Below are 21,674 nucleotides of genomic sequence, written 5' to 3'. Positions count from 1 at the left end.
GTACCATTTAATACTAAGCTGCTTACTTAATATAATTGCAGAGGAATCTTCATTGATTCAACACAGACCCATGTAGTTTTTAGAACATTGTTAATGGGGTTAAATCTTAGAGGTTTGGAGGAAATACTGCATCTATTCCCATTTCAGTTTCTGAAAGCTTGTCAGACCCTGTGCCCCAACAAGACTGATTGAAAGTTTTCCAATTGAAATTTTCTGTGGGAAAACGCTGATTCAGCTGAATCAGATTTTATGGGAATGTGTCAAAGCTTTTGGCAAATGCAAAGCTGCCTAAGTTTCTGTACATCCTGCAAGCCAGTCCTGCTCCCTTGGGGCTGAACCCACTGGGAGCTCTGGGCTCTCTGTGCTGTCTTTGACCTACAAGGTTCCTCACTTTCCTGCAGTTGTCCAGGCAGGAAACCTGTAAGGTTTCTTGGGCAAGCCAGCATGCCACAGGGAACAGTACCTTTGACTTCTACAAAATTTGTGAAATTTCTGGCTTCTGTTTCAATAAAAAGTTTATGTAAAACTTAGTGACAATTTTTCAAGACACAGGAAAATAGCTTTTACACATCTCCAACCACTGTATGCAGAGATTAAAAATAAACTTTTCCTCAGATATTTCAATTTTATGATGAAGCGGAAGTACAGAAAATTCTTGTACAAGCTATTTCAAATATTTGTCATGAAGCTTAAATGTTATTCTGTGATGTATAAATCTTCTAAAGAATGTAGTAGGCTGTACTAGAAATTGTTTCTGCCATATTGTATTTGCAAACACGTAAAATACAAAGGCAGTAAAAAAAGGCAGACTCTTACAGACTTAGCTGGGGAGATCTGATGAAGACTATTCCCAGATGGCATGTCACAACAGGTCATGCAAGTATTCACATATTTCATTGCAAAATGATTCCACAGTGTAGTGAAGCTTAGGTTTTGCTTTTATCTTCAAAAGTAGGAGGAAAACATTTCTGAAATGAGGTCTAATGGAGCAAGCTGAATTGATTATAGTATCTGTGAGATATACAATTATTTTTGTGTTGTATTTAATTCCTGAGAGCTTTTAAATACTTCTGTATATTTTCTTGCAGTATTTCGACTGTTGTGCAACTTCTTTAAATTATAAAATTAAATGAGAAATTTTCCCTTTTTTATTCTATCTCAATATTTTGCTTCCCTTTTTGAGAATTGAAATTAATTTTAAAATTAATTTTTGTTGGAATAAGAAAATTATAAGAGTTCTCTCGGTTTGAGATTTATTGCTGACTATAAAGATAAAAGCAAAAATGTTAGAGGAATGACAGTGAGCTGTCTAAAAGGCATTGCTCAGTCCTTAGCTTTCATTCTATATGGATTTATAACATTAGTCTTCAAAAATAGTCTGAGATTCTTTTTCACTTCAGTACCAAAAGTTCAGATATTTTTTGGAACTTCATCCAGACTCCTGTGTTAAATTGCTACATTTGCCTAGAAATTATTGCAGGAGTTGGGGTTTTTTGCTTCTTTTTAGGTAATCTAAAGAAAGCAACAGAAACCAAGTTGTAGTGATTCAAGCTTAGCTTGTTCTTGTTAAAGGATCAACTCCATTTGTATTATTTCCCCAAATTAGTTTTCTAACATAATAATCTGGTCTTAGTGAATCAGGTTGGTTTATTTTGTGTGTTTAAAATTTTTTTTTAGATTATTTTTAAATTTTTATTTAATATTGATCTCAATGAAACTAGAACTTCATCCAGTCTCTAATATTTTATGGGTGCTTGATCCTTTGTTGTTGAACAGATTTCCTAATGAGTAATTCTGCAATGTTCTTTCAAACAGAAAATTGTGACAAGTTTGTGTAATCACTTTTGTAATCTTTCTAATTCTCACAAAAGGGACTTGGCCAATTTCCAAATGACTGGAAGTTACAAAAAAACTTCACTGTTTTCCAGTGCAGTGCTGGCACACATGGCAGCCATTGGCTGCCATGTAGAAATTTTTAGTGGTTGTGGTTTTATTTATCTTGGGACTCACAATAAAAAGTGCTAAATCCCCTCTTAGTGATGTGGCTAGATTAGTCAAGGGAAAAATATATGAGGACACAACCTTTCTCCCTCTTGGGAGCAGGCAGAACTCCAGAGAAACAGGGTCCCTGGGCCACACAGTGAAGTGACCTTTGCCATGTCCCAGACATGGGCTGGTCTCTCCAGGCTAAACTTGGTGTTTCAGAGCTTGGAAGAATGGCCAGGCTTAGATGGTTAGTAATGATAATAAGATTTGGTATCATACATATGTGGAAAAATAGGGCATTTGCTATTCTCTCTCCATTCCCGTGTAGGAATTAAATGGAATTTTTACCAGAATGTATTCTCTACAGAGTGTGCAACAATGGTGAAAGAGGTCTGATCTGAATTCTGCATTTCTTTAAGCTAAAACCTGTAGAATTATTCCTGGTTTATGTGCATTCTCTGTTTGTAGCATCTATTTTTGCTGTCTCATTATTTGATATTTACTCAAGTACAGATATGCTTCTGTTACACTTTAATATATGTCTCATAATAATTTTCAATGCTCTCTTTTTTGTAACATAGGATACAAAAATAGCTTCACTTGAGCGCAATATAAGAGATCTTGAAGATGAAATACAGATGTTAAAGACAAATGGAGTTCTGAATACAGAGGACCGAGAAGAAGAAATCAAACAAATAGAAGTTTACAAGAGTCACTCAAAGTTCATGAAAAATAAGGTAAAATCTATTTATAAAAGAGATTAAGGCTGTTTAAATAATGGAAAGAAAAGTTTGACGTAACCATTTCCAATGCAAGAAGCTGCATGTCTCCTTTTGGTAAATCTCTGCTGTATAATAATCATGACATGAAGGAGTGAAGCATTTTGGATAAATGAAAATTATTTGATTTTAGCTTCTGATGTAGTTTTGCAGAAAGGACTTTTCTTTCATAGATGATACCAAATTGTACTCTGCTCATATTTTCAAGACTAGCAATTTAATGACTTTGTTCCTTTAGTTTCAAATTACTGTACATAGACTATTAGGAGTTGACCACAGGCAGGTAGTAAATATGTAGTGATGTGACACATTTCCTGGTTTCAAACTCACAAAACATTATTGCTTGTTCATTGTTTGGGGGTTTTTGCTACAGGATAAAAGAAAGTGTTAGTACCCATATGGAGTTAATCCAGATTTATTAAGAAAAAATAATAATCAAAGGACATATTTATTCTGTTGGAAAAAAGTAGCTCTTAAGCTACTGAAAAATAACTAAACCTCCTAAGTAGCATTATCATCAAGAAAATAATTTTATTAACCTAAATATCATTAATTTCAAAGTTCTGTTTTAGTGATTTACAGCAAAACTCCCAATGCATGTCAGCAAACCTGTTGATATAAAAATAAGGTACAAAGGCTAGAATGTTAAAAGTCTCCTTATTTTTGTGAGGCTATTTTTGTGAGGAAAAGCTTCAGAATATTTCTGTAGCACAGAAAGCAGATGAAAGAGAAGAGTATTAGGTATGCATTGTTTTGTCACAGCCTTCTGATCTTTGGTGATGAAGCTTTGTTTTCTTTCACTAGTCTTTTTCTTCCATTCAAAATTAAAATTTGCAGAAGAAGATGTTATTTCTATCACTCATCTGAGAACCTTTCAAGGTGGAAAAATATTTATGGAGCTGTGAACAAACGGATCTTGCTGTACCTGATTTGTTGAACCTGAGATCTTTGATAAATTGTGATAAGCAGGATTGATGGCAAAGAACAGTACAAAATCTCCTGAGGTGCTTGAAGCTCTTAATGCTTTTCATTTATTCTTAAAGTATAACTTGTTTTCAATCTTTTCTTGATTTAAACAAATGGGAAGTTTGAATGAATGAAGGCAAATACTGAATATCATTTACTTACATGAATGACAGAGAATGTTTGGAAGTGTTTCTTTTCTTAACTCTTTCTTAGTAATATTCACAACTTCCAAATATATAGGCTGTAATTGTGACTCGCAGTTAAATAAGTTGTAAAAATGAGAAAGAAAACTTTCTCAGGTTTCTTTTTCTTGCCCATTTGATAAGGCCTCTCCTTGCTCAGTTTTTGAAGGGAGAAAACTTGTCATTACTCATGTAACACAGAAATTGTCAAAACAGGTCTTAAAGCTTGTATGACCAAGAGATCAGCACCTTCAAATATCTTAATTGAGAATATGAATAAAAAACATAGGATGATACAAACTTCTAATAATAATTTCTACATTGGAAGACTTCCTTCCCCTCCTGTTGTTTATCCTTTGGCTGTCAGCCACATATTTAAATGAATACAGATGCATTTTTGTTTTAGGATTTATTTTGCACTTGGCATTTAAGTAGTCCCTTGAATATTAGAACTGTCATGCTATCCACTGGAATAGGTATGGAAACCTAGTGGTAGGTTAGAATAATTTCAGCAAATTACCAGTAAGATGAGTTTTAAGTATCAATAAAGCAATAATAATGTGCTCTGTGATTAATGTCTGCATGTAAGAACTTTCCTTACTGAATGAAGGAAGCAGGCAAGTTCTGGGAGATACTCTAGGAAAAAAAGGAAAAACAAAACAGGGAAAGAACTAGAGCATTTGTGTGTGTGGGTAGGCCTGGAAATTTAACAACCAATTTAAAAACAGACCTTTACCAACATAACCTGTAGAATCTATGCAGGCACATTATTTGAGTTGCTACTCCTTTTCATTTTCTTAAATCCTTCACTTTAAAAAGCAGTTGTCATTTGTTGCATCAGACCTAATCCTATAACGCATTAACCAGCATAGTTTCATTTAATGGAATTATTTTCTTGAATAATTAGCCCATCAATTTTAATGTGCAATATTCAGAGGAAAAGCTCAGATTTCCCCCCCCCTCCCCTTTGTTTTCTGTTTACTCTGCATAATGTCACATAAGAATTTGGTGTGCAAAAATAACAGAACACCCATAGCGGTTTTCTGGAAATGGAAAATTAATGGGTTCTAAAGAACTGAAATTATGGGAGGTGACATAATCATAAATAGAGAAGGAAGAAAAAAGAATTAGAATTTCAGAAAAGGAGGTGAAGCAAGATCATATTGGGCAATGTTGAAAAAGTGGTGACAGGCAAATTACACACATGAAATATGTGAGACAGTGGGAAGGCCAGGGTCAGAGGACAAACTTGGAGTTTTTTGATGTTACAGCACTTATACCCAGACTTGGTTATCCTCATTTTAGTCCTTATAAAGTATAAAAAAGTTTTTTTTGTATTATATGGCATCATGAGGTTTAATTGAATTGTGAGTTGGCTTTCCACTTCACTTTAGATACAGCAAAAATGTTTGCATATCTGCTAGAGGCAATAATCTATTTCATGTCCTGTTTAATTAGTTTTTTGCACACTGAGATACTGCAGAACTTTAAAAAAGTGAATATACCCCTGCTTAAAACTTCTGAATATAAGTTTTATAGTTTTATATTATACCTCTTTATTTTTGTGGCAATTTTAAAATGGAAATTCTAGTACTCTTTTACCATGATACTTTATTTTAAAAAGGCATCAGCATATTTATTCAACAATCTTTGTGTGTTTGGTTTGTTTAAAGTCTTAATTTTTCTTTTTTCTGTTTGAGAGCTGTAACACATTTTTAAACTTCTGACAATTTGTAGATCTTGTAGCCAGAACTTTACACTAAACAGATTCCATTTCTAAAACACAGAGAACACACCTGCAATGAAAGCAAAGCCTTTTAAATTTTTTTTTTATTATTTCTCAGGGTGTGGGTTGTGTCATGGAGAGAAGAGTGAAGAGTTTTTAGAAGAGATTAAGCATCTGTGATGTTCACATGCGTCTCATATAAAGCCTGTGATGTAATTCAGATTGGCTGCAGATCTACGTTTTGTCTTTGTATCTCATAAACAGATTTTTTCCCATTGTTCATTTTCTATCCATTTTCTCTTGGTTGCCATCCTTGCTTACATGCTCTGGCAAGGGATGCAGGAAGGTGGTTTGCTTTCCAGAGAAAGCTTTCTCTCTAGCAGCTTTTAATTGCATTCTTTCCCCATGTCTGTTTTTTTATGCTTCTTTTCTTATTTTGATATTTTCAGACTTTAAAGGTGATTTTTTTTTTGTGCCAGAGTAAATTCTTAATTTTATACATTAGCTCATGGGTGACTATCTGAGCACCTTAAGCAGCAATGCAAACATATTGGGATTTATGAAAAGAAAAAAATAATTAATATATGAAGACATGCATAGGGACTGTAGCTGGAAGAATAATTCTTTTAAAATTTAATCTTAAAATATGCACTTACAATGTAAAACAAAATAGAAACATTTTGATTGGCAGCAAATATTTCCAGTACTATACAGCACTGAATTTGTGAAATGTTTTATTATGTGGATCTTTGGAATGTGGTTGAGTAGGATCAACCTGTGGATTTTCTTTTGTTTTTTCCTGGCAATTTTTGAATCATCTTCCATCTACTACTTGTACATTTCTTGCATCCCAAATGTCTGTTGGGACATGGAAAAGAGCTCTTCATATAAAGGAAGTGATTTCTCTGAGTTATGCAGATGCAGTGAGGCATTTTATTTCAAATAACCCTCATGAGGTGATGTATCTGGATTCATCTGGTGACCAGTGTTATACCACAAGAATTTAGGAGTGGTTATATGCCACCTAATTCACCATCCTTTCACCTATAATATAATTCTGTATGTAGTTCAGTGCTTTGCTCTGATTCACATATTCTAAATTCACCACAATTTTTTGTTCTGTGGCTACTTTTCTGGTTTATCATTGTGGAAAGATGAGAGTAATCACAATTCCATGACATTTACTGATGAACCTTAAATTCACTTAAATTCAGAAGCTCTTTCTTAGTGTTGTGTTTCTGCTATTTCCTCTGGGATAAGCTTTTATAATCTCTCAGCCCTTCCATTGTGTGGAATTTTTTATAATGTTTCCCCCAGACTTCTCTTAAGTTATTTCTTCTTGGCTTGGCTTTTCTACTACCTGACAATTCCATGTGAACTGCCAGGGAGAAAAATAGGAGGTGGGGATGGTGGGCAGCAACAAATTAGCAAGGAGAGGAGTAAGGTTGACAGTCCACTTTTCTGTTGTCCTCTCCCTTCTAAGATGCCTGGTTTTTCTTTATCAGACTGCTAAAAATTCCTGGTTCCCTCTGGCCAATGGTAAGTCATGGGAACAATGCTGTTGGAAGGATTGAATTTATACTTTTATGAACATTTCTTTTCTTATGCATTTTTGCTGTCATGCCAGACTTGCCTCACATGGGATACATGCCTTTGAACTTAAGTGAGGTCCGTGGTGAATTTATAGGCCAAATCATCACATATAATCTTCAGGAGTTTCCTTTTAACTTCTGCAACAACAGGGTATCCATTCTTAAGACAGAGTGCATTAATTTGCAAGAAGCACAATTGAAGATGTGAGTGTAAAAAGTCTGAACCTTAATTCTCTTTCAGAATTCACAGGTGTCTGATTTTCCATACCATGGTTGTTCACACCTTTCAGATTTCCAGTGGAGCTATGAATTGGAGACAAAATTAATGACCTAACTCTTTCCCCCCCCACTGCAGATTGATCAACTGAAACAAGAACTCTCAAAGAAAGAATCAGAACTTCTTGCCTTACAAACTAAGCTTGAAACCCTTAGCAATCAGAATTCAGATTGCAAGCAACACATTGAAGTGCTTAAAGAGTCTCTTACTGCCAAAGAACAGAGAGCTGCCATACTTCAGACAGAGGTATTGTATCTTCTAATCATGAAATAAAAATATTGAGTTCATGGCCAGTATCAAGGTTTTGATGTGTTTGATTCAAGTCTGTGTGGCAGGAAAGTTATTAAAGAATAATGAATAATTTAAAACAATTTAAATCCCAATGTATTTGGTACATATATAGTTTTGGTAGTACACCAGCTCTCATTCTAGAACTTTTTTAGAAGTGCTTATGATTGCCTTTTAAGAAAGTGTTTGTGTCTAATTCTCATTGGCTTCAAAGGGGGGAGGTGGACTTTAATGACTTGACTGTGATATCATGACCTGTTTCCTCATCATGGGACTGAGTGGCTCTTTCAGTTGCTCTGGTTGTTGCTGCTTTTCTTCCATGTATTTCTGCTCTGAAGGCTGAAGCTACTGATGTATTTTTAAGGGATCTGTTGAAAGCTGCATTTTCTTAATCTCTGGTTATTTTTTTTCAAGTGCAGTTAAAATTTATTTTAAAATATGAATAATTTCATTCTTCAAAACAGACCAGTGTGTTAATTATTTATGTATCTACAAAATCAGACCTTAAAAATTTGAGTAATGGAATACTCATTTGAGGTGGTTGTCACATTTAAGGGAATATGTAAATTCCATGTTTAAAATGTCCCTTAACTATTTTTCTGGTGTTTTAAAACCTTCATAGGCTTGGAGAACACAATACTTATATAGATTGATTGCTATTTACACTTCTTGATTGTATTTTTAATGTTTTTGCTTTTCTCAGAAAATACCTGTGGAATTTAGGCATACAGGGCAAATAGTTTCTATTCAAAGAAGTATATTATTTAAGGTATACAAGAATCTTATAGAATGTTTTGAATGTCTGGCTAGCAAAACTTCAGAAAAAAAAAAGGGCTTATACTCATCCTTTTTGTGGAAACAGGAAATAAATATTTCCAATATTTTGATTATTCTGTTTTGCTGTATGTCTTGTGCTCTGCATGCTAAGAAGATACAGATGAAATTTGGAATTTCAAGCTTGTGTTTAATGGGCCGACCAGCATATGTATATAATACAAAATAATAATAACAGAACATGGATAAAAGCTCCAGCAATTTCAGTGATCTCAATCTAGCATTTGAGTAGGAAAGATGGTGCATTTTAAATCCTGGGCTGTGCAAATCTACTTTGCAAGGCTTGTATGACCTGTCGTACTGCTGAGGATTGCGATGAGTTCTATTGCTTCTCCACTGATTTGGCTTCCTAATCCCTTATCAGACTGGTTTGTATTCAGTGTGTTACAATCTTACGGCTAGCTGATGGGCAGTGGTACAAAGAGCTGAATTACAGTGTTCTTGATGAAGGGCTGCTGGGATTCTGCAGTCCTGGTGGAGAAACAATTGCCTTCTGACAGGTATCTAATTCCCCTTCTCAGTTTCTGCACAAGGCTGTTGAGCTTGAGCCTTTTACATGATCAGGCCTAGATTGTGCTGTGGTAGCAATCCAGCAGGGCTTCTAGACACAGCAGGTCTGCTTCTCTGGGAATTGGGAAAAGATTTTGGTTGCTTAGAGCAACTGCATCATCTATCTCCAGGCCTCAGGTCTTATCTACAGGGAGGGCAATGGCTTCCAGCAGCAGATGGGAAAGCAGCTGCAGGGAGATGCAGAGCAAATGGCAGCCCTCCAGCAGGTGGAAGTCATTAAGGAAGGAATTCTGTACTGTACAAGTGATTGTTGTTGGTCATTCCCAGATGGAGAAAGCTAATAACATTTTGGCCTGCATTAAGCCATATTCCTTTCTTCCTACGTGTCTATTTGTAGAATAATTTTTGTACAATTTTGTGTCCTAAAACATGTTCAAAACTTGCCTTAAAATGCTGCTTTCTGGAGGTGAAAGTAACTATCAAAAGGCAGTTCTAATCCTATGCTGAGTAAGGTATTTGGAGTTGCAGTGTCAACTTCCTGCCTAAATAGGATTAGTTTGTAATCACCTTGTTGTAATTAAATTAGCATAGTAAATCCTATAATAAAAGAAGCCCTCCACAGGCTCTCAGTTATTTCATAAGAAACCCTTTTATTATTATTTAGCTTAATGGTACTCTGCAGCTTATCTTCAGGTTTTGCTGAAGCAGCTGCCTATGATGCATTGGGATGTGATTCACAGAATCATGTGTTGGTTGAGGTTGGAAAGGAGCTCTGGAGCTCATCTGGTCCAACCTCCTGCTTGAGCAGGGCCACCTAGAGCCAGCTGTCCAGGGCCATATCCAGATGTCTCTTGACTGTTTCAAGGCATGAGACTCTACAGCCTCTGTGGGTCACATGGGTCAATGTGAATGTTTCCACTGTTCAAGGGGAACCCCCAGTGTTTCAGTTTGTGCCCATTGCATCTTTTCCTCTCCCTGGGACTACTGAAGAGTCTGGGTCCATCTTTACAGCCTAATATGTACATCTTACATTTTATTCCTTCAGATATTTATACACAGTAATAAGATGCCCCATTCCCTTTTCTAGGCTGAATAGTTCAGCTCTATTAGGCTTTTGTCATATGAGAGATATTAATTTCTTTAATAATGCCCTTAATTAATCCTTTAGTTACTTTATGGCCTTTCACTGGGCTGTCTCCAGTATGCCCAGAACTGGACACAATATCTCAGGTGTGGCCTGAGCAGTGATTGACAGAGGAGAAGGATCACCTCCCTAAACCTTCTGGCAGGACCCTTCCTACAGAGCCCAGGATGCTGTTGGTGTGTCCCTGCAGGGTCACATTGCTGGTGTTCACCATCATGACCACAGGACCCCGAGGTCCTTTTCTGCAAAGCTGCTTTCAAGCACATGCAGGTGCATGGCATTGTTCCTCTCCTGGTTCAGGATTTTACATTTCCTTTCCCTGAACTCTAGGAGGTTCACGTCAGCACATTTTCCAGCTTGTCAAAATCCCTCTGAATGGCAGCATGACCCTCTGGTGTATCAGCTGCCCTTTCCACATTTTTGTCACCAGCACACTTGCTAAGGCTGCACCCTACCCCATCATCCAGATCATTAATGAAGACATGCAACAGCACTGGATGCAGTGTTAACCCCTGGGATGCAATACTGGTTCTGCTGGAGTGTCCTGACTTCACTTGATAGCCAGCTCTCCACCTACCTGCATGTTTCTCACAAGCCAAGTGTGAAAGAGTGTGAGGCTTAGAAATAACACATTGGTATTAATGACAAGTTTTTTGTAGTTCATGTATCCCTGGAAGTTCATTGGTATCTCTCTATTTGTTGGCAAGGTCTACCTGTGCTTGTTATTTGGTAGAATGGATTTTTTTGGGTATAATTTCATGTTTGGAATTTTCTTGATGGCTTAGAAAAACTAGCTCAGAAAATGTTACTGCTTTAAAAGTGTAGTTTAAGTTTGAGCTCTGTCTTACACAGTTGGTTTCAGCAGTAAGAAATGAAGTGTAAGCAGAGTTATGATGATCTTCATCCTGAAGAATACTGAATACTATTGAGGCATGACTAGCAGATATAGGTGATTTACATATGTTATATCAGATAATCAGGGATAAGGGGGCACTTGAATATTTTGGATGAGATTTTGGTCAGGTTTCTGGTGCAATAGGACTTTATGACATAATGGGAGAAAAGTTAAAACCATTGGTAGACAAGCCTAGAATCTAAACACAATGTTCTTTTTGCATGGTGTTTCTGTTGTCCCAGTGATGTCAGAGTTTTGCTTTGTTTTAAATGTGTTTAGTTGACTTAAAAAGCTATTGCTTGAAGTTTTTATTGACAGCTGAAACAAACAGAAATAAACCCCATACAGCAGTAACTATCACGGTGGCCAGAGTTGGGAGGTCTAAAAATGGTTTACTGCCAGTAGGAAAAATGTTTGGAAGCAGTCCTTAGAAGGTTCACCACCTCTGCTACGTGCATTTCATTTTGTTCCATTTTAAAGGTTATATTTGATAATAGTGCCAAACTGTGCAAACTTTTCCTACCCTAATGTATATACCCTTTGTTTTGACTATCTCTTTATTAATGATGTGAAAACCCTGAGGTCAGATAAAAATGAGCCAATGTAAGGCTAGTCCAGCTACAGAAAACTGAAAATGTCACTGGGCTCTGTAGAGAATTGTTAAAAGGGTGAATATGACACTTGATGAGGTTTTCCCTGCTGTGTGAAAGAGCTGTTAGAAGATGTTAATTTTTAAATGAATCCTTGTATTGTTACTGCAAAAGGAAAAAAGCTAAAGAGTGAATCATCCTTTTAAATTATGTAAAAAGATTAAACACTGTCATTTGTATACTTTAAAAAGTGATAGTACAGTTTATTTTTTGTGCATATTTACAGTGACTGGCACTTAACTACTGCACTTACCATCAGGAAAAAAACTTATTATAAATTGATGCAAATAAATTCAACTCAGCTGGGTAGCTCAGTGGAGAAAAACATTCATTTCATAAGCATTTCTGACACAAACATATTTTAGCACTTAGTGTATCATTGCTTTAGATAACACACCTGCAAACTGGGAGGTGTGCTATTTGAAGGTTAATGAACTGTGAAATAAGTAAATGTCTACAAAGAAGTTTTGTAAATTGTGAGCATAGTCCTGTCAATGGAGAAAATGGATTAGAAAAATAGGTGAAGTCTGTACTGTAACTGAATACTGATGTGTTCAGCATACACATATTAATATAGAAAACCTAATAAAAATGAAGTGGAAGGGTAATTATAGTAGTTATTTATTGCAATCTGTTTTTTTGTTTAAACAAATCTGTTTATAGAGAAGGGTTGTGAAATTATTGACTTCTTGGCAGTTCTTAGTTTGCATAAAGAGCAAATAAAAGCAGACAGCACAAAATACTTGGAACAAGACTAAAACAGTTTTATTTTTCTTTCTATTCCAATGTTGATATTTGATATTTCTTGAAATGTAAATCTGCTTTTAATTTCACAACAATAATGGTATAACTACGGTTATTTCACTCTCACATTTTTATTTTTCTACGTTAGAGTTTTACTTTGAAATTGTGTTTTTCTATTGTTTTGTGCCTCTTCTTGTTTCAAACCAGCCTGGGCCAGATCTTTCCGTGTGGTCTGTTTGCAGTGCTGCCAGGGCGTTGCTGTGTGTGCTGTGCCTGCCAAGGGGGATCACCCGCGGCTCAAAGCGCTGCTCCCGCTGACACTGCCTCTCTGTCCCTCTGCAGCTGCCCACTGCTTTCCTCACAAAGGGTGCCACCTTCCAGCTGCACCTTTGCCTCAGGTGGAACCTGCCACATATTTCAGTTTCTGGGCAGCATTTTGTAGGTCTATGAGTGCTCAGAGCAGGAGAGAGGAGCGTGGTGGCTCAAAGAGTTAAGCTGAAACAACATGTAGGTTGGCAAAGTGCTGTATCTCAACAGAAGTAAACTGTGAAGCAGAGCTGGGAGGGTTTTCATTTGTTGTTTTTTCTTTTGGTGTCTATTCACCTGTTGGATTCCAATTTCAAGACTGTTCAGAGTCCATCAAATGGCCTGGTCTGATTTCAGGGATCTGTGCTTTGAGTAGGAGGTTGCACTTGGGACCTCCTGAGAACCATTCCAGTGACTTTATGGTATTACAAATGATGATCCCTCAAATACTTGACAGATATTAGATACACAATCTCTTCCACCCCAACTGAATCCATTCTTAATTATTGCTTTGAATATTCTTTCTTTCTTATGGGCACATCATTATTTTCACTTCAAAGAAATTGAAACAGAATTTCCTATGAGCAAGGTCACTGAAAAAGTAGAGTTCCATTTGCAGGGCCTGTAGAAAGATGCCCAGAGGCAGGAAGAGAATTTAAAAGAAAATGTGAAAGCAGAAGGAATGGTCTGTATATTTGGTGTGTAAAGACTTTATGCAAGTTATTTGGGACAAATAGTTTGATGAATGTTAGATTTATCTTACTGTCAAAAACACTTCTTATTTTCATCTATTTTATTGAATTAAAGTGAAAATTAAAGTGTAGTTCCCCCCTGCCTACCACCCCAGTTCTTAGTTTTATAGAAAATTACCTTGTTGCCATTGAAAACAATATTCAGTTAGACAACCTTAATGGCTTTTATAACCGAGCAAAATTTACTCTGATAAGATAAGTCACTAGTGGATGGAAATGATTACAAAAATATTAGTGCTGTTAGCTACTAATTTAAATGCTTTGCTCTAACTGGAGATGTTTGAAGAGGAATTTGGATAAGACTGCTTCAGAAATGATTCTTTGTATTCCCTAACTACAGCTTAAATTGTGATTGATCTAAAGAAGCCTAATTATGATTCTGGTGTACTGGCACCATATACATGAAATACAAGGAGAAATACACTTCAAAACAGCATTGAAATGTCACCAGATAGATGCAAACCCAAGGGGAACACAAAAATTTTGGAATTAGCACAATAACCAGTAGATGTAATAATAACCTGAATAATCTGAAACAGTTAATGATGTTTTGCACATATTGCTATAGTGATGAAGTGCATGGAGAAGTTATTGAAGTAGTTTTCCTAAGCCTTCCTCAGTCTCTGCTGAGGAAAACAAAAACACACAACAGAAGCAGAGTTTAAAATAAGAGTATGGTGCATTTGGAATGAAAAAGTTTCTGCAGCTGTGGTCATCCAGAAATCTTTAGAGATGCTTATAGTAGTAGGCCTCATATGGCTTTTAGATTATTTTTGTGGTAGGATTCTGAATAATATTTTCCTTTATGGCTATGTGATATGAGTTGTTTGTTTTTTTCCTTTCCCCCTTGTTTAACTTTTAGAAGGAAAGAACTTTCTAGTTCTTGGTATCACAGTGGACAATGAAGGATGATAGCTTCTGAAAGATTAGTGGTTTCAGAGGTAACCTGCTAATATTTAGAGAAGTGCTTAAATACAATCAGCTCAGGCAAACAGAACTTATATACTTCATGTCCCAGGTGATAACATAATTACATAATCTTTTATATTTCTCTAGTTCTTTCCACACTTAAAATCAAGCAATGCAGTCGGTTAAAATTTTTGAAAAAATTTTCATTGTTATAGGTAAAAGGTATTTACAGATTAACCCCTGCAAAAGTAACACCAGCTGCATTTGCTCCTAAGTAGTTTAATTCTGTCATTATTTGGTATGTTTTCAAATAGCTGAGGTGATAAACTTAATGGAATTCCAGTTGTGTGGCTTCCATTTTTGTTTTCTGTTAAAGTGTAAACTGTTTTTTCATTTCACAAATTGGGTGAAATAGAAACCCAGACAGAGATGCACTAGTTCACTTAGACAAGCAAAGGGTAAGAGAAGTGTGGCAAAAGCTTTTCTTTCTGAAGTAGATTTGGTACTTCTTAGCTCTACCATGGGAAGTCATGGCAGTTAAGTTGTGTAGCCTTAAGGCTTTAGTAAATAAAAATCCTTAGGACTGTGGGTTGGCACAGACATGTGGGAACAATCATCTTGGTTTTAAGTTGTTGCAGGGAGGAACTGCAGTTGTGCAGAGCCATGAAAACAGTGGCCTGACACTTAAAAAGGAGCTGGGCTAAACAACTGTGTGTGACAGCACCTAGTTAAAAGGGACTTTAATGTCCTTGGAGCAAAAAAAATTTAAAGATACATAGTTATTGAGATGGCTCTGAATTGAATTAGAACACAAAATGCTCTCAAATGTAGGGTGTTAATTAACAGACTGGACTTGACTAAGAAAAAATGCTTGTAACAACAATATGAAATCATCCTTTGGAAAGTGCTATTTTTCTGTCTTAAATCATGGAAGTGGTTAATGATGTTAGTAAACTTTGCAGTTAGATAACTGTGCCACTGTTCTCCATTTGTTTGATTCTTTGATTCTTTCCTGTGGTTTTTTTTTTTTAAATATAGCATTGTAACTTATCTCTTCAAACAAATCCTTCACTTTTACCTTTCCTGCAGGAATACATGCCTTCTCCTTGCTACCATTAAATTATTTCTATGCAATAAAATTTGTAATGCAGTAATGTTTTTGAAAGAAATAGTAGCATTAAGTGACATTAAATAACTTCAATCTACTCAACTGCCTTTAGTTATTATCTGCTCTGTGAAATATAAAGAAGAAAAACTGAGTTGCTTTCCCTGTGCTTCTCCCTTGAATGTTCTTTGTCACACAAGATTAAGTTACTCCTGCAATTTTCAATATTAATTTCTGTATTTTTGAGAAGGAACCATGCAATGTAAAAAGTGATGGCAGTATCAAAGTTTGCTTATGTTGTTACAGACACCATATATGCAGGTTTTCTTGCTCTTTTATGATCATGCTTTTCCTACCTGTGATCATCCTACCAGCTTAAAGGCTGCAAATGCATCCTCATGAATTTCCCCTTCACAGATTATTGAAGTTCTTGTTCCCAATAATGGGGAATGTTTCTAGTTGTACAGAATAAACTGTATAAACTTAGAATGAAAGTTTACAAATGGGGAAAACAATTGGTTTAAAAATGCAAACAAATATTTCATTTGAAGAAATAAGTTACAAAAGAAGGAAAGAAGAGGGTATTTTTGTCAAGCATTAAGAATAAATCTAAAGAAGAAAATGAGGCATTCTTCAAAATCAGCAGGAAATGAGTGAAAAAAGTATGAAATTTGGAGAGGGGGTTGTAAAGATGCTGTTATGTAAGAGCACTGGGACAGGAACATCTGTGCTGATGTATAGAGCTGCTTAAACATTGTCTGAGTCAGTGGGGTTCTGCTACTATTTGTGTTAGCAATGTGTCTAAGTATTGTAAAACTAAGACCTAACGTGATAAAACCAGGGATTTACAAGTCAAGTATTTAGTTTTGAAAATGTTGGTATTTGTGTCAAGCTGGATTGAGAAGTAGATCAGAAGATGGAACAAAATGGAGAATGATGCTTTGGTTTCTGTTACTGTAATGTTCGTCTGGCTGCCTATTTTAAGAGATCAGACTGTAGTTGTAGTGGCAAATCTTAATTCTGACATTTTGTAATGTGTGGTGTTGATTCCTCCAACTCCCCAACTAAATAATAATTTTCTTTTTAAAAAGGTTGATTTGTAGATATTCGTAAAGGGCTTGTGAACCACTGTTGCCTTTGCTGGATTCTCTTTTTCTTCTGTCTTTCAGTGGAAGTAAGTTTGGTGCATGTCAGATACTGTTACCAGGGCTGGCTGGAAATGGGCTGAACAATTCTGCAAGTACTGCTTTGATGGGGACTCATTTCATTTTCGTGTCCTTTTGCTTTTGTTTTTTAAATTCTTCCTCAGGTCAAACAAGCATAGCAGCTGTTTCTTATCTATAAAAACTGCTTTCTTCCAGCTGCCCTGTGCTGTGAGATCAGGCACAAGATCAGTACAGGGTGGGAAAGACTGAGGAGTGTGTAAATAAAAACAGTTCAGGCTCACATTCACTGCCTGCTTATTTTCCCCTTTCAACTGTTTAAACTGTTGAAGTTCCAAGAAAATACTTAAAATACTTTCCATTATTTAATTACTTTTATACTGTATCACTTACTCATTGTTCTGAATGTTGTTGAGCAACCCTAATTTGGACTCTGGAAAAGACTATAGTATTTATAAATACTGTAGAGTCTTGCTACAGTCCCTAATTGAAATTAAAATCAGTATCTATTTTATCTGCCTATTTCTACATATTCCTAATCTTTTCAATAAATAACATTTTCCTGTTTTCCAAGTATAGGTACTGTTTGTGGTTGAAATGAAAACATTTTTATAGCAAGACCAGAGAAAGTGACTTTATTTTCCAATATATTTAATGTTTTTCAGTAGTAAATTTGGAGAAACATTGTTATTGAAATGATCTGCATGGAGGACACAAACATTGCCTTAAAAGTTAGGAGAAATAATAAAATAAGAAATCTGTCAGTAGCAGTTACTAACAATAGCAATAGGAATTGCTGAGATTCTTTTCTCTTTGATTTCTACAAGAAGTGTTCAGGATGCCTGTGTGCCATGTCCAGTGTAACAGAGGTGATTCTTTGCTCAGGGGCTTGCATGGAAGAAGTTACTGCTGGAAAAATCCCTACTGGAGGCTCATCTTGCACATTTAAATTTAGATAAACTGCAAAATCATGTAAAAATAAGCAGAGTCCTTAATGGGCAAGGTAAGAAACTGTAGGGGGAAGTGTGCTCAGGTATATTTGGACTCCAGATTGTACTTCAGTGATCTTTTACATGTTTTGGAACTCTGAAACATAACATAGGGCACAGTTGTTAATGGATTCTCTACTGCACTGAATTTCAAACAGAACATGTATTTTTGTGTCATGGTTCCACATTCTTATCTGTCTTTGAATGTCTATAGCTAGATTTCTCTGCTTTATGCAAGTTCCTGGGATGAGAGTGTGTGGGAATAAAAGATGGAAATCTTAATTTTCCTCAATATGTAGTCAGTTCCACATTATTTGAGTTACAATAAAGTAATCTTCTCTTTTACTAATAATTAAATTTTTAGTCAAGTGTAAATTTCATTTCACTCAGTCAAAAAAATTCCATTTTCTTCATTAATAGGCACAGGTAATTACTAGAATATTTCATTGTGGACAGTTTAATATTTCTGCATATGTGATATAAGAGAAAATTGTTTTCCTCTTACTAAACAATATATTTATTTTAGTTTTAGGCCAGTTTTATCTTTCCATGACACAGGTGCTGGTTGACCTTTCAATAGAAGCATTGGTGTGGTTCCTTGTTTATTTTGAAATGTTGCCAGTAGCTGGGGGGAGGGGGAGGAGGGGAAGAGAAGTTGCCTTTATTTTATCCCATTTTAGGATTTTATGCATGATTTCATAACATTGTGGTAAATACAATAGTACATATTTTATACAGCTTGTAGGTTTATGCTTGCAACAGACTGGAAACAATTGACAGTACTTTTCTTAAGCATAACCAAAAAACATAATGAAGTTTATCCTGCCAAGTGTCAGGCCACAAATAAAGACAGGCACATGTGTGGTCAACCTGCCCTCCATTTCTAGGAAAAGTGCCATTGGACCAAATAAACTCATTTTAAATCAGGCAGGAAATGTTTGCCAGGCCTGACCCAGACTCGTGTGTGTTGGTGACTCAGGGCTCTGCCCAGCCCTGCAGCTGAGTTGGCTTCTGAGCCAAACAAAAATCCAGGTCTCTCTGTACTGAGGTGCCAGTGGCCTCTGTTACCTTTTTCTGGAAAACAGGGTGATTCTGTGTTCCAGCAGTCTGGCAGCAGGCTCCACTCTACTTTGTGTCATCTTCTGTCACAAATTTTGAAGCATGCTGCCACATCCTAATGAGAGAATAAGCTAAAATGATGTATGTTTTTCCTGGACAAAGAATGCTTTCAGGAATTGTCCAAAATAGAGGAGAATGTTTTCTACCATACCTTATTATAAATGATCAATTTTGTAAAATCAAAATCAGCTTTTGTACTTCTCTAATTATGAAGTTAAATGAAAATGAATGACACGGGGGTGGGAGCAGGCACAAGTGTCTGGGAGGAATAGGGAGACCCTCTTTGAGAATCAGGTTTAGGGTTAAGAAAGACAAAGCCCATCTGGATTTGAATATAACAAGAAATAGGACAACAGGAAAGGTTTCTACAGGCACAGCAATAGCAGAAGACTAGGGAAAAGTTAGGGAAATCTGATCTTAAAGGAGATGGAGACAGTCTGGGTGCTGAATGCCTTGTTCACCTTGATCATTATTGGAATGACCAACCTTCAGCAATCCCAGGTGTCTGAAACCACTACAGAAGTCCAGTGCCAGGTAAATTTGTCCTTGTTGAAGGAGGATCAGCTCAGGGGATATCTAAAGAAAGCAGACACATACAAGTCTCTTGGCTTTGCTGGAATGCACCTGCAAGGGCTGATGGCATTGTGTGAGTTGCCCTTGGAAAGTGATGGGAATTGGGAGAGGTTTCTGAGAGCTGGGAGAAAGCCAGGGTCTTATGAAAAACAAGGAGAAGGATCCAGGGAAATACATTGATTACACTGATCCCTGGAAAGGTCATAATAAAGAAGGGATAATCCTGGAAGCCATTTCCAGATATATGACAGACAAGAAGGTGATTTGTAGTAACTAGTCTGGATTTATGAATTTCTGGGTAAATTCTCCCCAAGAAAAGTTTTATTTTTGATGGGTTGTTGGTAGTCTGGTTTGAAATCCATTTCACTATGTTTATATTAGTTGGATAATTCTTAATAATTTTGTTTTTATAGTATTTAATTTTTGCAGTTACTGGCAAACTCTTTTTCAGTTATCCTTTCTGTGGTGGTCCTAATGGTTTTGAGGCTTGTAGAAGCCTTGAGAGATCATCTTTGCTCAACTTCATTGTGTCAAGGATGGTAAAAGCTCAGGTACAAAATAAATTCTCACCACTTACCTAATGAACAAAATCACAGGATAGCTGGAATTCTGGGACCTTCTAACTCCTTGTGTGCATTTCACACTCAATCCACCCAGTTGCTGTATGCCCATGGGGAAATCCTCAGGGAGGTCTGGGCTGGGGTTCTTCACAGGGTGGTGTCAGGCCTGATTAGATGTTCTCTAGCCCAAGCTTCTGGTCTAAGTAGGTTTTAGTTATTGCAGGCCAAGTTTTGGATACCTCAGGGATGGATTTTCCATAACCTATTTAGACACCTGTTTCAGTAGTTGACCAAGGATATGGTAAGAAAAAACCTAACAAAACAAAAACCAAACTAAAAACATTTTCCCTATGTCATGATGGAATTTCTGTATTGCACTTGTCTCATCCCTGCCTAGTGCTCCCTTGAGAGCAGTCTGGCCCTGCCTTCTCCTCCCTTCCACTCAGTAATAATTGCAGACAGCACTGACATCTCCCTGTGGTGTTTTTGCCAGGGTGCACAGAGCTGCTGCTCAGCCTCTGCAGGTACATTCTGTGTCAGCTCCCCCCATCCAGGTGGGGCCTTCAGCTGGATTTACACCAAGTCTAAGCTGAGCTCTGAGTGTGTTCCAGAGGCTGCCTCCCCATCCCCAAGGCATGTGCTGCCTGTTCCAGTTTGCTGGCTTTGTTTCCTGCTGGCTTAGCTATTGTTGTGGGGAATTTTGTGTTCTGATGCATAACCAAAAGAAGCATTTCTAGGATATGAGTTTGGAGTGGCAACGTGTTGTTAATTCCAATAGTTATTATTAGTCATCCATAAGTCCAGGAACTATTACCACTTGCTGTTCTAAGATAAAGGGTTTGTTGAAAAAACTTACCTTAATATTTGATGTGTCATTTAACAGTTCGGTGTATTAAAAAAAGCCACCAACATAGTAGTCTGTCAATAAAAAGAGAAGCTTTCTTATCCAATAAAAATTCTTATGCCAGCTATAGGACAAATATAATTGGGAAATTACCTTATCTTTCTCCACAATGATAATGTAGTTTTTTGATTTGAAGATGAGGGTATGTTTTTCAAACCCTATCTTGGTCAGTTGCAGGATTACTGGTAGATGGATTTTCTTGATGTTGCTGTATTTTCCTTGTTTGCTTCTGTTGGAACAGTGGAACCAAAACAATGGTTTTGGTGAGCAGCTTCTCAAAAAGAACATGCAAAGAAGCTGTGGCAGCATTTTATGTCAATCAATATGTCAGATAACATCTGCTGTCACCTGCTTTTATCTCTTCATGGAGGAGACAGAGATCCAGAGCAGGGTGATGTGATTCCCTGCTTCCATCTCCAGTTACTGCACTGAACCCCATAATGATCTCAGGGAACAGGAAAAAGGACATTGCATACTTTGAAGTTCAGGGCCTCTCTTTATTTATTTCATTTTTTTGAGCTGGCTGAAAAGTTTCTGCAGTCCCATGAACAGGGGATTTGCCAAATGGGTAAGAATCAAACACAGGTTTCAAATCTGTAACAGTGGATTTTGTCCATCTAGGAAAGAGTTCTTGCATGGTTGTTATGGTTGGTTTAAAATGTAGTGGCAATAGTGCAAGATTTAAAAATATAAACCATCATCATTTAAAATGTCAAATGCA

The 21,674-nt window shown here is 36.5% G+C and overlaps 1 protein-coding gene across 4 annotated transcripts in view; it reads left to right on the top strand.

The window, feature by feature from the left end:
• The window catches only part of ERC2 (ELKS/RAB6-interacting/CAST family member 2), a 400,862-nt gene that overhangs the window by 86,389 nt on the left and 292,799 nt on the right, over positions 1 to 21,674 (top strand). For all 4 annotated transcript variants that reach the window (XR_013775763.1, XR_013775764.1, XR_013775765.1 and 1 more), the window contains 2 exons: positions 2,568 to 2,723; positions 7,587 to 7,754. Coding sequence is in view for 1 of the 4 variants with exons in the window: in XM_079317392.1 (XP_079173518.1) it covers positions 2,568 to 2,723; positions 7,587 to 7,754 (324 nt within the window). In the remaining 3 variants the exon portion in view is untranslated. The remainder of the gene's footprint in view (positions 1 to 2,567; positions 2,724 to 7,586; positions 7,755 to 21,674) is intronic.

Source organism: Erithacus rubecula (genome assembly GCF_903797595.1).
Source record: "Erithacus rubecula genome assembly, chromosome: 13".
Lineage (NCBI taxonomy): Eukaryota > Metazoa > Chordata > Aves > Passeriformes > Muscicapidae > Erithacus > Erithacus rubecula.
The sequence above is the reverse complement of the archived record's forward strand: the minus strand, read 5'-3'. Positions and strand labels throughout refer to the sequence as shown.